Here is a 13,498-nt window from a genome sequence, read left to right as displayed (position 1 = left end):
AATTTTTTATAGAAGAAAAACAGTTTCAATTGATCCAGTGTAAATGTAGTAACTGATTTCAGTTCTTTAAATAGTTGAGAAGAAAAATTAGCTCAAGTTCCAAACCTTAAGGAAACAAATTGGGAAAACCAATGAGTAGATAGACTTTTATAACTTCCTGTTGTAACTTCCAAACATTGAGCTTATTGTTCCCTCCATGTGGTATCATGTTATAACTGTTGACTTTGTCCCGTCACTCAATGAGGTAGATGTTGCTCCTCTAAGTAGCCCTTTATGTCTCCGCTTCTCAAACTGCAGTGTTCCTGGGATTACACAGAGCTGCAGGAAAAACATGGTCCATCCTCCTCAAGCACCTGTTTTATTCTAAGACTTGGAGGGGGAATAAAATCATTTCATTGAAAGAAACTGTGATACAGTTCCAATTAGAATAAAACATCCACAATAATTTTGAGATAAACTTGCAAGACAGTTTGTGGAAGCAGAGGGCTGCTTTAGTGCCTTTAGTGGGTTTTGTTCACTCCCCTCCACTGGCTGAGCTATCTGGGGGGAAAAGATGAGGAAGCCTGCTTTATACCAGGCCTGTATCTGTGGAAAAGGCCTAGATGAGGGCTGCGATCTCCCATGGGTCTCTGGGTCACACCAGCATGGCGTTGACTTGATGCTTCAGACAGCGTCTTTCCAGACTCCAGATTCTTTGGAGCAACTTCATCTTGCAGCTTCCGACGGAACCACTTCATTAAAGTAGAAATCAGTGGGCCCAGTCCAGAAATAGCCATATAGTTTTCTTTTCTAAATAAAGTTATTATATATTTAGTAGTGAAGTAGAAATTACTTAGTACATGTGACTAGGATTATGCAAGTCCAGTCTATCTTTGAAGGAACAGGATTATTACCATGGTTTACTGGGTCTTACAGAAGCAATAATTTGTTTCGTAAAGTCTTTGGAAGCTGATCAGCTGCAAACCTTTTTATATCTATATTTGTAGTGTATAGAGCATGAAATCAAGACCCTAGAAGATTTGCAAGATGAATATGACTTTAAATGCAAAACCTCGCAGAACAGAGGTAAGAGTTAATATTTAATGCAGTGCTCATTGGTTATAATTTTTTGTGTCTACGTTAGAAAACACAGACCGATATGCTTTCATATTTTGACACTGAATTGCTAGATTTGGCTTCTTGCAGACCCAGGGTTTCTTAACCTCAGTACTATTAACATTTTGGGCCAGATAATTTTCTGTGTCCTGTGCACTATAGGATGTTTAGCAGCATCTCTGACTTCTGCCCACCAGATGGCAGTAGAACTATCCCCTTATCCTCAGTGGTGCCCTGGGCGGCATGTTTTGCGTTATTCTTTACTTACTGTGTGTAGCCCACGGATTGACAGAGACTGGTAGGAATGTGGAGTCCCATGCCCTAATACTTAAAGCTCCTTCAAACATTCCAGCTCCGTGTGTATACTCTGAAAGTATACATTCAGCATTTTTCTCATGTTTTAAAGCAGTTTAGCTCTATTCTGTTGTTGCTTGTTCTTAATGATTACAGCAACTGAAAACAACCCACAAGTGTGCATTGTTTAGAACACGTAGAGTGCTGCTGTAGCCCTAGCAGTCATTTGGACGATAGTGTGGTTAGTATTGGAGAGTAAAGGGGGGATAAATGGTGATGGAGACTTGACTTGGGGTGGTGAACATATAGTACAGTATACAGATGATGTATTATTGAATTGCACCCCTGAAGCCTTTATAATTTTGTTAACCAATGTCACCCCAATAAATTCAATGAAAAATATTGGGGAGATTATTGGTGGGATGGATTAAAACTGTGAGAAAAAGGAACCTCAACTACTTTTTTTTTTTTTAATTGTCTACTTCTCTTTTAAAGCTACGAATTTGCTTCGCTTTTTTATCTGCCATTTTGAATTTGCCACTTAGATTCATTGAGATCATATTTTGACAATGACTCTAGAACCACACGGTGCTGTTTCCAGTTTACGTGAGTCATTGAAAACCGGTGCTTTGTTGTAGTGTATCCAGTTTTTACACTTAGGACTTTTTTCTTATTTTGTTCAAGAAAGGTTGAAGAAGACCCAACTTTGAGCTATCCCCAGATAGCATTTGGAGTCTCCTAAATGCATGTGGATCTTGGCCTTTGTTCATCTTGTCTTCTTTCACTCTTGTGTTTATCCATCGTCTCTCCCAACAGAGCATGAAACCAATGGTGTGGCAAAGAATGATCAGAAACAAGAACAGATGTTACTCCAGAAGATGTATTTAATGCTTGACAATAAGAGAAAGGTAGTGATTCACTTTCCAGAAAAACATGTTTGCTTTTGTCACAGACTGTAAATAATGGACATGAAGTTTAGAATAGGGGAAAAATTATTATCATAACCACTTGACTTTGAGCTTCAGTTGAGTTGAAAGTATATTTGTTTTACTGTAAAGTAATCCTTTGAAATTCATTGATTCAAGGTCAATTTATTTTACTTTGTTTCTGCCTCTCCCTTTAGGAAGTAGTTCACAAAATAATAGACTTGTTGAATGCCTCTGAACTGACCCAGAAAGCCCTGATTAATGATGAGCTAGTGGAATGGAAGCGGAGACAGCAGAGTGCCTGTATTGGGGGACCACCCAACGCTTGCCTCGATCAGCTGCAGAACTGGTAAGGTTCTCCAAAGTAGAAAATCAGCAGTTGACTGGATAACCATATAAGAGTGCACATTTGAGCTGCAGTAGTTGGATGGATCTGTCAGAACTTTGGCGTAGAATTTGACGCAGTCCAGCTTCTTCTTGCCCTGGAAACACTCATTGGGAGAGCCCAGCATTATTCATGGCTGTGGTTGTGTTCAGCCATGTTCTACTTGATTAAGAGCATTCCTCTCCTTGCTATACCTGTACCAAGGGATGCATCATTTGTGCCAAAACACCAGTGACATGGTCGTCACATAACACATTTAACAACTTGAATCCTAATGTTTTATTAAAAACAAAATAGCTGGAGGCATTTTCCCGGATTATATGAAATAACATTTTGTCATGAGTCATTCATTCAGTCATCCGTTCAGTAAATACTTATGAAATGCTGTTCGCCAGGCGCTGGGCTAGGATGTGGGGACACAGGGATGAGTGCTTCTTGGGACTTGCTAGTAAGGAGCTCTCAGCGTGGAGACAGGAGATAGACATGCTAATAATTCTATGCAGCAAAATGTTGCCAGTGCTCTAAAAAACATCTTTCCAGAGTTCTGTGGAGGACAAAGGAAGGGTTTCTAAGAGGAAATGGACTTGTACAGGACTCCGAGAATGGATAGGAGTACTTCATGTCGACCAGAGAGGAGAACAGTGTGGACAGAGGCACAGAGTGAGGAGCAGTAGGGCACGAATGGGGCCTGCAGCACTACACGTTGGGTGGCTGGCGAGTAGGGTACCCAGAGGGCAGAAGGAATTCAGAGCTGGCAAGAGGCTGGAGCTGGTCATGGAAGTTCTCACACCATGCCAGGAACGGGCTTTATTCAGTGGGTACTGGTGGACCGGGCAGGCTTCTTATTTAAGTGTAGGCTCATTTCTCTGGTTTTTGATTTAGAGAGGTCATTCTGGCATTAGTATGAAGGATAGAATAGAGATAAAGAGGCCAGCTGGGCTATTGTAAGTACATTCGTGTGGCCTAGGGCAGTGTGGCTAGAGCACGTGGGATGGAAGAAGGAGAATCCTAGTGGATTTGAGGGGATGGTGGCCTAGAACAGTTCCCAGGGGCTCAAGGGCCATCTTGTAAGATGATTTTCTGGATTGCTATTTTATTATTTTTTTAATCACAATTCATATTCAGCCATTTATTTGTATTATGTGAATTGCCTGTCCATATCATTAAATTCGTTGTGGGTCAGAACAGAGCTGCCCAGCCCTGCACACCCCATGTGCCTTGAGCAGCTCCCTCCAGGTCCCAGGGAGGCCCGGGGCTGTCTGAAACCCCTTAGCAGCTGGTCGTTGTAGGCCACAAGGAGCCTCTCCCGGAGACACAGATGCCCTCCAGCACCCCGCACTGTGCTGTACAAGGATTGTCGTTTTCTTGTGTGCCAATGCAAAGTAAATCAGGAAGCACTGGGTCTGAATCCCTCTGGAACTCACCTACCCTACCGCCACCCTGCCTTCTCATGTCGTGGCTAAGGGCCGCACTCTCCGTGCTTGGCACTGGACTCGGAATGAGTCCACAAAGCGAAGATGTTTTTCCATGGGGAGATTTTCTTCTGTCATTACTCCAGGCAAATAAAATGAGACTTTCACATCCTGACTTGGCTTAGAGGCTACATCACCATTGGCAGTTTACTGTGAGGAAGGAGGAAACTGGAAGCAATTGCTAAGTTTCCTCCTTGGTTTATATTTTGAGTGTTTAGATAGAGCATTTTGCCTTCTTCCAGTTCAGTGAAATGAGAACCTTTGTCTCCTCCTCTCCTCCTAACCTGGGCCTTGTAGCCCTTGTGCATGGCTTCCACCGACCGTGGGCTGCCCTCTCCTCACTGTCCTGACATAAAATCCACAGCAGCCTCCTCACTGTCTCCTGCATCACCTCTGATGGCATCTACCTTGTTGTGTCCCCTACCTCTCCCCTCCTCTTGGTCCTCTGTTTTTAAATCCCAGTTATCTTATAGGTCAGTTGAAGTCACAGATCTTCCTAGAAGCCCCCAACCCGACGCATCTTGTTATTTAAGTCCTTCTCGGCAGCAGGTGTGTGTGGTCTGGGCTGTGTAACTGCAGATGTAATTGGACAGCATGTGTTAGTTTTTTCTCCCCAAATAACAACTTAATATTTGTTATTTGGGAAGACGAGCCTTGTTCTCCATCTCTCCCTGCAGTGTGGAACGCACCTGTGTAGATAATGGAGCATGTTGCCGGTTTCTGTGATTCCCTTTAATCCAGGCTCCTTTGGGACTGTTTTCTGTTTGAGACCCCTGTGTCTTGTACCTTCCCAGGTTCACCATAGTTGCAGAGAGCCTGCAGCAGGTTCGTCAGCAGCTTAAAAAGCTTGAAGAATTGGAACAGAAGTATACCTATGATCATGACCCCATCACAAAAAACAAACAAGCATTATGGGACCGCACCTTCAGCCTTTTCCAGCAGCTCATTCAGAGGTAACTTAAGGGAAATTTATTTGAACTTTCTGCAATTATTTTACCCAAAGGAAAATTGTGTGGTAATTCTGATAATTAAGAAGGGTTTAATGGGTTATGTAAATTTTTTGTGGCCAATCAGCTCTTCCTGAATTCCTCATTTATGCCAAGGGCCCTTCATCTTGTGGCACCTAGAGTGAGAGCTAGGAAATTTTACTCTTTCTCTGTCCCTTCATGGTCAGTTTATGCTGAGACAGTGATGTCTAATCTCATATTTGTCCTCTCCCTCCATGGCTTCTCCTTTTTTCAGGCTTTCAAATCTTCTCTCCTGAACTCTTACATAGTAGCCTCCCCCATGGTCCTGTTCTCAGCCCTCACTCACTAGTCCCTGTGACCTGGCACTGAGTTCAGCCTGGAGTTTTGTCACCTGCTAATCCAAGTGGAGTCCCTCAGCTGGACACTATGCCCCACCCCCACTGCCTGGCCCTCAGAGGCCACTGCAGAGGTGGCTTCCACACCCCATGTCCAGGCAGGCTTGACTTTCTGCCCACCCTGTACGTTCACTTCCCCATGCCTGTCCTAGCAATTTATCCTCCCTCTCAGAGCCTTCTTCTCTTGTATCTGTTTTCAAAATTGTATCATCCTGAAAGTTGCAGCTTTTATTTCATTATGGAATCTTCCCAGAGTTCCCAGACAGATGTTATCCCCTTCCCAGATCTGCACAGTTCATTCTTTATCCCTCTCCCATTCTGGATTTTGTTACGTAGTTGTCTGCATATTTCTGTTTGTTGTAAATTGGAAGGTCCTGGAAGACAGTGGCATGTCTTTGTCATCCATTCTGCCCCACCAGGGCCTTGCCAATGGTAGGTGTCCCAAATATTCATAGTTGAGAGATGGCACCAAGTCGAAGAGTGGAGTTTGTATTGCAAGGGTAATTTTTTTTATACTAACTTGACGTAATAAAAATGTCTTCACTTCCCTGTAGCCGATGTCCAATCCAGAATGCCTAGGTGTTGGATTTTGAAATAATCAAGGACATTTACTTGGGTTTTAGAATGCACATTTGATTTCTTAAATGAAAATTAACATCTGGGAGTGATTATTAGATAGTAAATATTACTGAACAATTTCACTAGAAAAAATTTTTCAAAGGATACTAAAACTTTAATTCCAAATTATGGTAGAAAACATGGCTTATTTTCAACTTTAACAACATTTCTTGTTTGTTTTATTTTAAATTGAGATAGAACGAGCATGTAGCATCGTATCGGTTTAGGGTACAACGAGATGACTTGATGCTTGGGTACATCAGGAGATGATGATGACAGTGAGTCTTACCACCAAATTTGACTCTTGCTGCAGATTTGTGAACGAACACAGAGCAGCGACAGGTTTTCACTGTGGGAGCGTGGCATAGTTCACTATAACTACTCTGATTTTGTTGGGTGAACATTAGTGAGGTTTTCTTTACTGACCAGAAACCTCACTTTATCCAACTTGTTAGAATCTTTCAAAACTATTTTTTTTAGCTTGTGCCCTATAACCCCCTTTCCTGTTTAGGGGGAATGATTTTTTGCTGCCTCAACCTTAATGGAAATGCTTATTTACACTTTGCTGGGAATTTATAGCTCATTTGTGGTGGAGAGACAGCCTTGCATGCCAACTCATCCTCAAAGGCCATTGGTCTTGAAGACTGGGGTCCAGTTCACCGTGAAGTTGAGGTAAGAAGGAAAAGCTGTTAACCCCTGTGACTCCTATCACGAAGTTCGCACCCCTGACTTCTTTCACAGTGCTGTTGTGTAGGGCCCGTTAGAGGCAGGAGTTTTGTAGTAGGCATTTTATTATGAATTGTCATTTAGAACATGTAAAAGTCAGTCTTGTCTTTTCACACAGGAACTCTAATAATAGATATATGTGCACACACACACACACCTGATTTTTTTCCAGTTGTAAATGGGATGCCTGTTCCTTGTACAAGGAATTCAGAATCGCAGAACTGCATATAATAGTGAGCAGAAGTTCCTAGCAGCTTCATTTCCTTTTGTGGCCTGAGCTTTATAGGCCCCCAAAACTGCATGCAGTGCATGTGGGCCTGTGACACATACATTTTTCTGGTGAGTGGGTTCATAGCTTTCATCAGATTTTCAAAGTGATCTGTGACCTAAACACCCGTGGACCACTGTGGTAAACAGCCTGTGTGAGTTCTCCCAGAGTTTTATCCACGGCTACATAAATACACAAATGCGCACATCTGTGTGTGTGTTTATACATAAACACAAATATCTATGACATGCAGTATTTTATTTTGAAGAGCTAGGATTCTGCTAGTTACGTTGTTTTGCAGCCTGTTTTTCTCCTTGATAATAAACTGTAGAAATGTTTCCACGTGAGAACACATGGCCACATTCCTTTCGATATGTCCTCACAGATGAGCAGCTGGACTTCAGAGAGTGCCACTTGCCTTCCATGTTGGACCTGGTCCCATTTTGGGGGTGCTACTCAGTTAGGTCCACGGGTGCTGCTTCCTGGCTACTGGTGTTAGAGTGCCACACTCTAGCACCCGGGGGTTCAGCACTCACTGCCACAGCCGGAAGGGGCACCAGAAATCTAATCCCATCCTTCTGGTCCACTAAATGCAGCAGACCAAGACCTGAGCTCTTTCCCAAGGCCTCCAGCTCAGCAGAGCAGACACACCCCGAGTCTCAGCCCAGAGCTCCGTCTTCCTGTTTTTCCAGACTGCCCTGGAATGATTATACATGAGACCCTCATTTCCCTGATTACAGGTGATAGTTTTAGTTTTCTCCCAACAAGACAAAACATTAGATACAAGTTTTAGTAAAAGTAATGTTTGTTATATTTTACCCAGTTACCCATATAACTGGCCACAAATAGAAATTTTTACACAGCCCAGTGTAGGGAGGTGGGAATGTAAATTCCGTGCTGCTCTCTACCAAAATTTAAAGTTATAGTCTTGCTCTGGTTTAAATTCTTGTTTAAATTCTTACACAGCTAAGAATTTACCCTACAAATACACTTCTAAAACATCCGAGTAGTAATGTAAGGAGGTCCACTCCATTGTTTGTAATAACCCAAAACTAGAGATGGTGGGGGTCATTGAAATGTTTATTGACTGGAAGTTGGCAAAATAAATAAATTATAATACATAGTTTTTAAAAGTAATGATGATTTTTATTTTTCTTTCCAGACTGTTGGTGAAATTGCAAGAACTGAATTATAATTTGAAAGTCAAAGTTTTATTTGATAAGTAAGCTTTGTTTAATATTATCTAAGATACATGTGCTGTTCAAATGGTGGTTTTGTTAACCAATCACAGACTGAAGCACCAGGCCCATTTGCAAGGGATTCCAGCAGATTTTAATTGGTAGCGCCTGTTCTAAATCTTGGGCACTTCCTCTAGAACTGTTAACAACAAGCCCTGCCTTTTCAGGCTACACAGGAACAAAAGAATGAGTATGCCGTATGCATATGAACTTGTAGTGATCAGTCTCGAAGCACCGCCCTGCCTCCTGGGCCAGCCCCAGAGGAGGGGCCCTTGATCAAACAGGAGGCTGCAATTCTGCAGCCACTTGTGGTGATGTTTTTGGAATGAAGTTGACATAATTTGAGGGGCCCTGTGTGGAGTCTACTGGATTCACCTTCTTCTCTTCTGGGCAGTAGGGACCCAGGAAAGGACAGGGTCTCTCACAGGGTTCTAAGTGGAGCAGGCCCATCCCATTTTGCCCTTCGACCCTGGAATAGCACTGACCTGGCCACTTACATTAGGAACAAGATGGCTTCCCCCTTCCTTGATATATTTAATGCTTTCATTGGCGTGTATAGCACACTGGATTTTCAAAACCATGCACAATAAATAATCCAAATAATTTTCCTCTGGCTTTGTCCTGTTCCTACTCCTGTAACAATGTTCTTCCTCATAGCACAGTTTGTGCCTTTGTCTTTTCCTGCCATCATCTTTGGTTTCTTTATAATATTTTGCTGCATAAAAAATTGCCCCAAAATTTAGTGACTTAAAACTCAAAAACTTATTTTTCTTATGCTTTGTGGACTGTAGGTGGTCTTGGTCTGGGCTAGCTTGGTTGTTGCCCAGGTGGTCTAGTGTGGTCTCATTACATGTGTGAAGTCTCAGCTAGGATAACTGGGCTCTTCTCCAGGGGCCTCTCAAAGGCTGGGCATTTCTGCATAGTGACACATTCCAGGTGGGTAAGAGCAGCTGTGTGCTAAGCCTGCTGGGCTAGACTTGGAACTTTTACAGCACCACTCCCATCTATTCTATTGGTGAAAGCACGTCGAAGTCACCTGAGATTCAGGGAACAAGGGAAGTACACCTGTCTCTTTAAGGGAAGAGCCGCAAAGACTTTGTGGCCCTTGCAGTTTTCCGCACTCTGCTTTAGCTCAGCGTCTCTTTCAGTTTGGTTGTGCTCTTTGTCTTTTTTTGATTCTTCCAGCCCTGACTTTTCTTCTTAGTTTTGACAAGGCAGCTTGTATCACACTGTTCCTTTGATTTTAAATTCTTTTTTTTTCCACCCAGGAGAAAATGGGTCACTCTCCTAGCTAATGGTGATTGTCATTCACAAAAATGTTGAATTTCCAGTTCAGACAGGAAAGGAAGCTAAGTCATTCCACTGTGAGCACTAATGATTTCTAATCTGCGCCTACACCTAGCAGACACGTCATCTGCCCGGAATGTCACATAGTAATCCCTGAATTTATATAGGATGCACGATCTCTCAAGATTTTAACCTCAGATTTAAAATTTAAGCTTGACAGTTTTCCCAAATAATTAACTATTCTGTTATTTTCATGAAAGCATCAAACAAAATGGGGAATAAAAATAAGGATTAAGCTGTCACATTGGAAGTTCCTCTCAGTTTTATAAGAGCTGAGCAGGGCTCTCTGCTGAGTCCTTAGTGCTTGCCACAGCGCCTTGTGCAAAGTAAGTGCTCATTAAATGCTGGTAACGGAAGCTTACATTTTTTGAGAGTGTGCCATGTACTCTTTTTACGCATTAGCTAGTTTACTCCTCACAATATCTGGTACTGTTTGCACGTTGCACAAATGAGAAATGTGAGGCCCAGATAATTTATTACCCAGCAGTACGTGGCAGAACGGGTGTTGGGAGTGAATGAGTAATGAAAGGGCAGGAAACCCACAGGTACAGATCTATTTTTTATTGACCTTGATTTATACGTGTACTTTTACACTGTTGTTAAAAGGCTCATGTCAAAATTTAAATGCATATATGTGACTTTATATATATATATATATATTTTTTTTTTGCAGAGATGTGAATGAAAGAAATACAGTCAAAGGGTATGTAAAGTACTTTGTACTATATTTTACTGTCTTCTTTGTTCATTTAATAGTTTCAAGCCTTGTAAGTATTTCTGCCCTTTTCTACGTAGGTTCAGAAAATTCAACATTTTGGGCACACACACAAAAGTGATGAACATGGAAGAGTCCACCAATGGGAGTCTGGCGGCGGAATTTCGACACTTGGTAGGGAGACCAGTTTCCCCCTTGTAAGCTGGGTCTGGTTCATTAGGACCTTTGACGATAGAGCGGCACTTCGTGCACTGTGGGATGTGCAGGGCACCCTGGGAGGAGACTGTCACCGCCTGTGGCTGGGGACTTCACCAGTACTTGGGGAACCTCAGTTCTTCCTTATCCCAGGACTGTTCACTCTGTTTTCTGCTCCTTCTCTCCCAGAGATACTCTTGGGGTGCAGGATCTCAGCACAGTATTCTGCAAATCAGTGCTCACATAAATTATCTGCACTTGGTGCCTCTATGACCTCAGTGATCACTCACTCTAGGCACTTGCAGTTTCCTCAAAGGTTGTTATTGCTCCCATGTCCTGGTTGTTCCTTCTCCCCAGTCCAAGGATGGCAGACCCCAGGGTCTCTCCTCAACCCCTTCCTCACATTTATCTTCCTGGTGGTCTCCACAACTACTGCCGCTACTGCTTTGTCTCCATGGGAATAGGGCCCGTCCCACCGGGCAGTAGACACCAAGCAGGGGAGTTGAGGAGGGCAATGCCTTGCCTGCCTCTGGAAACCCCGGATGCCAGTTCTGAGGATGTGTTGGTGCTAAGCCCTGTGCGTTCTCGAGGCCAGAGCCTGCAGGGAGGCTCAAGGAACCCTTTGCAGTGGCAGCCATCCCGTGAACCAGCAAGCTCAGCCAGGAAGCTAGACCTTGTGTGACAGCCTCAGTCCAAACGCTGGAGTCTGAGGCTGTCCAGAGCTGTTCTCAGGACTCTAAGTTGTTCCCTTGAAAACTCAAGGATTAAAGTCACTGAGGTCCTTTTGAGGGCCGTCTTAGTTGGCCTGGAGTTGCTGAGCCTAGCCTGGAAGACTGTCCATGGAAGGGAGAGGGACAGGAGAAACTGTGCCCTGAGCTTGGGGAGCATAAAACAGCTAAGGAAGGAGATGGGGGATCATTCAGGAAAAGTTTGCACATGGGAAGGGAGCAGGATGCAATTTTGGGGGATCCTTCTAAACTCCGAGGTGTTAGCGTGATATCAGGCTGCTGGGGAGAGGCGCTCATGCAGGTGAACCCACACAAGGGTCATTTCATTGTTTGCTCTGCATTCTGAAAATAATTTCACATTCTTCGCGCTAAGTCCTCACTTTGGTTTGATTTGTAAATGAAAAGAGCAGCTTTGAAGATTGTGTGGTTTACTAAGATGGTTTCTTGTTTTATAGCAACTGAAGGAACAGAAGAATGCTGGCAACAGAACCAACGAGGTAGGAGTCTGTCTCTAATCAGCAGGGGTGTCCAGCGTGGTTGGCTCAGTACCCTGGTGGCTCGGGACTCCTCACACAGGCATTCAGACCCAGCAGCAGAGAGCAGTGAATGTGTCTGGGGAATGTGTCTTGGTGTGTTTGTAACAGCAGTAAAAACACTCTTCATTCATGCTTTATGGTTTTGCACACTAATTGACTAGAGCCTCACAGACAGCTCAGTGGAGTGGGTGTGGTGCTGTGCTTCTGCGTTACTCACAGCTCACAGGTGAAGACATTGAGTCACAGGAAGTCTGTAGGATTTAGCTAGGGGTCCAGAGGGATTACTGTCAGGAGAACTACAGGCCAGTTTTTCTGACTGCCATGCAGAAAACCAAGTGAACCAAGAAGGTTGTCTTGCCCTTGCACTCTCTACCCTGGGACGTGGTCTTTCTGTTCATTTCTTTTTTAGAGCTAGATCCCTGAGGAGTTATGTCTGAGATGCACTCAAAAATGCACTATGGACAGGGACAAAATAGAGTCTGCAGTTGTTTTGGTTTGGAATGTTATAGTGCGCCATGCTTCCTCACCACAACCAGTGGAGGTCGTGGGGAACAGGGGGACAGGCCCTGGCCTGGGCGGTGCCAACATGCCGCTGTCTGGCCATGGTTTGGACCTTTACTACTTTTGTGACCTCACTTAGTGTCCTCTCCTGTGAGCAGGGTTAGGGGCTGCACCTCTCTGGTTCTAAGTTGCTGTGATGCTTGCATGAGCTAATATGTAGGAAGGCGCTTGGAAAACAATAACAGTTCCCCCCTAGTCAAGGTACTTTATGATCTTCCAGGCTTATGCAAATCAGCCCTTCCAGTAGGTAATCACACCTGCTGGAGGTGTGCAGCCCACACCTGGTGGGGCCCTGGCTGCAGAGAGGAGCTGAGGGCCGGGAAGGCATTGGTCACACAGATAAACCAGTTAGAAGTTGCTATTTCCCTGTTGACATTTCTCTTCCTTAATCTGTAATCCTTGCCATAATTTCAGAAATCTTATTTCTGAGAGAACCCTGAGATATTTGCAATGATCAAATCAAATCTGGGATAGATGATGAGAAATTGGGGTCTTTTTCTGAACTGCAGCTGGTTGGGCCCAGACTTTCTGCAGCCGGTTGCAGTGCTTATTAGACGCCTGAAGGTTACAGGATTCGTGGATGAACCGTTCTGTTCCTTTCCCCCTTTTTTTCTTTTAAGGGCCCTCTCATTGTTACTGAAGAGCTTCACTCCCTTAGTTTTGAAACCCAGTTATGCCAGCCTGGCTTGGTCATTGACCTTGAGGTAAGACTTACATGATCTAGCTGTGGAAAACTTTATTTATTTTTCCTTTTAACTGTTACATGTATTTATTTCTTAATTTTTGCTTGAGAGGTGTTTACTCTATTTACCTTTTTGGTAAAAAGATGATCTTTCCCAGCTAATACTATCTTAATTTAATGATTCATGAAGCTAGATAATTGAATTAACTTTCAAATCCTATACGCTAAGTGTTTTGGTTGAGTTATCTTATGTTAGTTTTTATATGAAGCATTGAGACATTTCTTAACTGAAAGATGTATCCAAAACAAATTAAACGATGAACAAAAGAACATAACTTTACATTTTTAA

General features: G+C 43.3%; 1 protein-coding gene across 2 annotated transcripts in view; it reads left to right on the top strand.

Moving 5' to 3' along the window:
* STAT1 (signal transducer and activator of transcription 1) overlaps positions 1-13,498 on the top strand; it is a 39,438-nt gene that overhangs the window by 13,135 nt on the left and 12,805 nt on the right. For both annotated transcript variants that reach the window (XM_024563939.4, XM_024563940.4), the window contains exons 6-15: positions 987-1,065; positions 2,206-2,297; positions 2,513-2,664; positions 4,967-5,125; positions 6,733-6,825; positions 8,310-8,369; positions 10,406-10,435; positions 10,528-10,621; positions 11,826-11,867; positions 13,088-13,171. In XM_024563939.4, the coding sequence (XP_024419707.1) occupies positions 987-1,065; positions 2,206-2,297; positions 2,513-2,664; positions 4,967-5,125; positions 6,733-6,825; positions 8,310-8,369; positions 10,406-10,435; positions 10,528-10,621; positions 11,826-11,867; positions 13,088-13,171 (885 nt within the window). The remainder of the gene's footprint in view (positions 1-986; positions 1,066-2,205; positions 2,298-2,512; positions 2,665-4,966; positions 5,126-6,732; positions 6,826-8,309; positions 8,370-10,405; positions 10,436-10,527; positions 10,622-11,825; positions 11,868-13,087; positions 13,172-13,498) is intronic.

The sequence above is a fragment of the Desmodus rotundus genome, chromosome 2 (genome assembly GCF_022682495.2).
Source record: "Desmodus rotundus isolate HL8 chromosome 2, HLdesRot8A.1, whole genome shotgun sequence".
NCBI classification, from domain to species: Eukaryota; Metazoa; Chordata; class Mammalia; order Chiroptera; family Phyllostomidae; genus Desmodus; species Desmodus rotundus.
The sequence above is the reverse complement of the archived record's forward strand: the minus strand, read 5'-3'. Positions and strand labels throughout refer to the sequence as shown.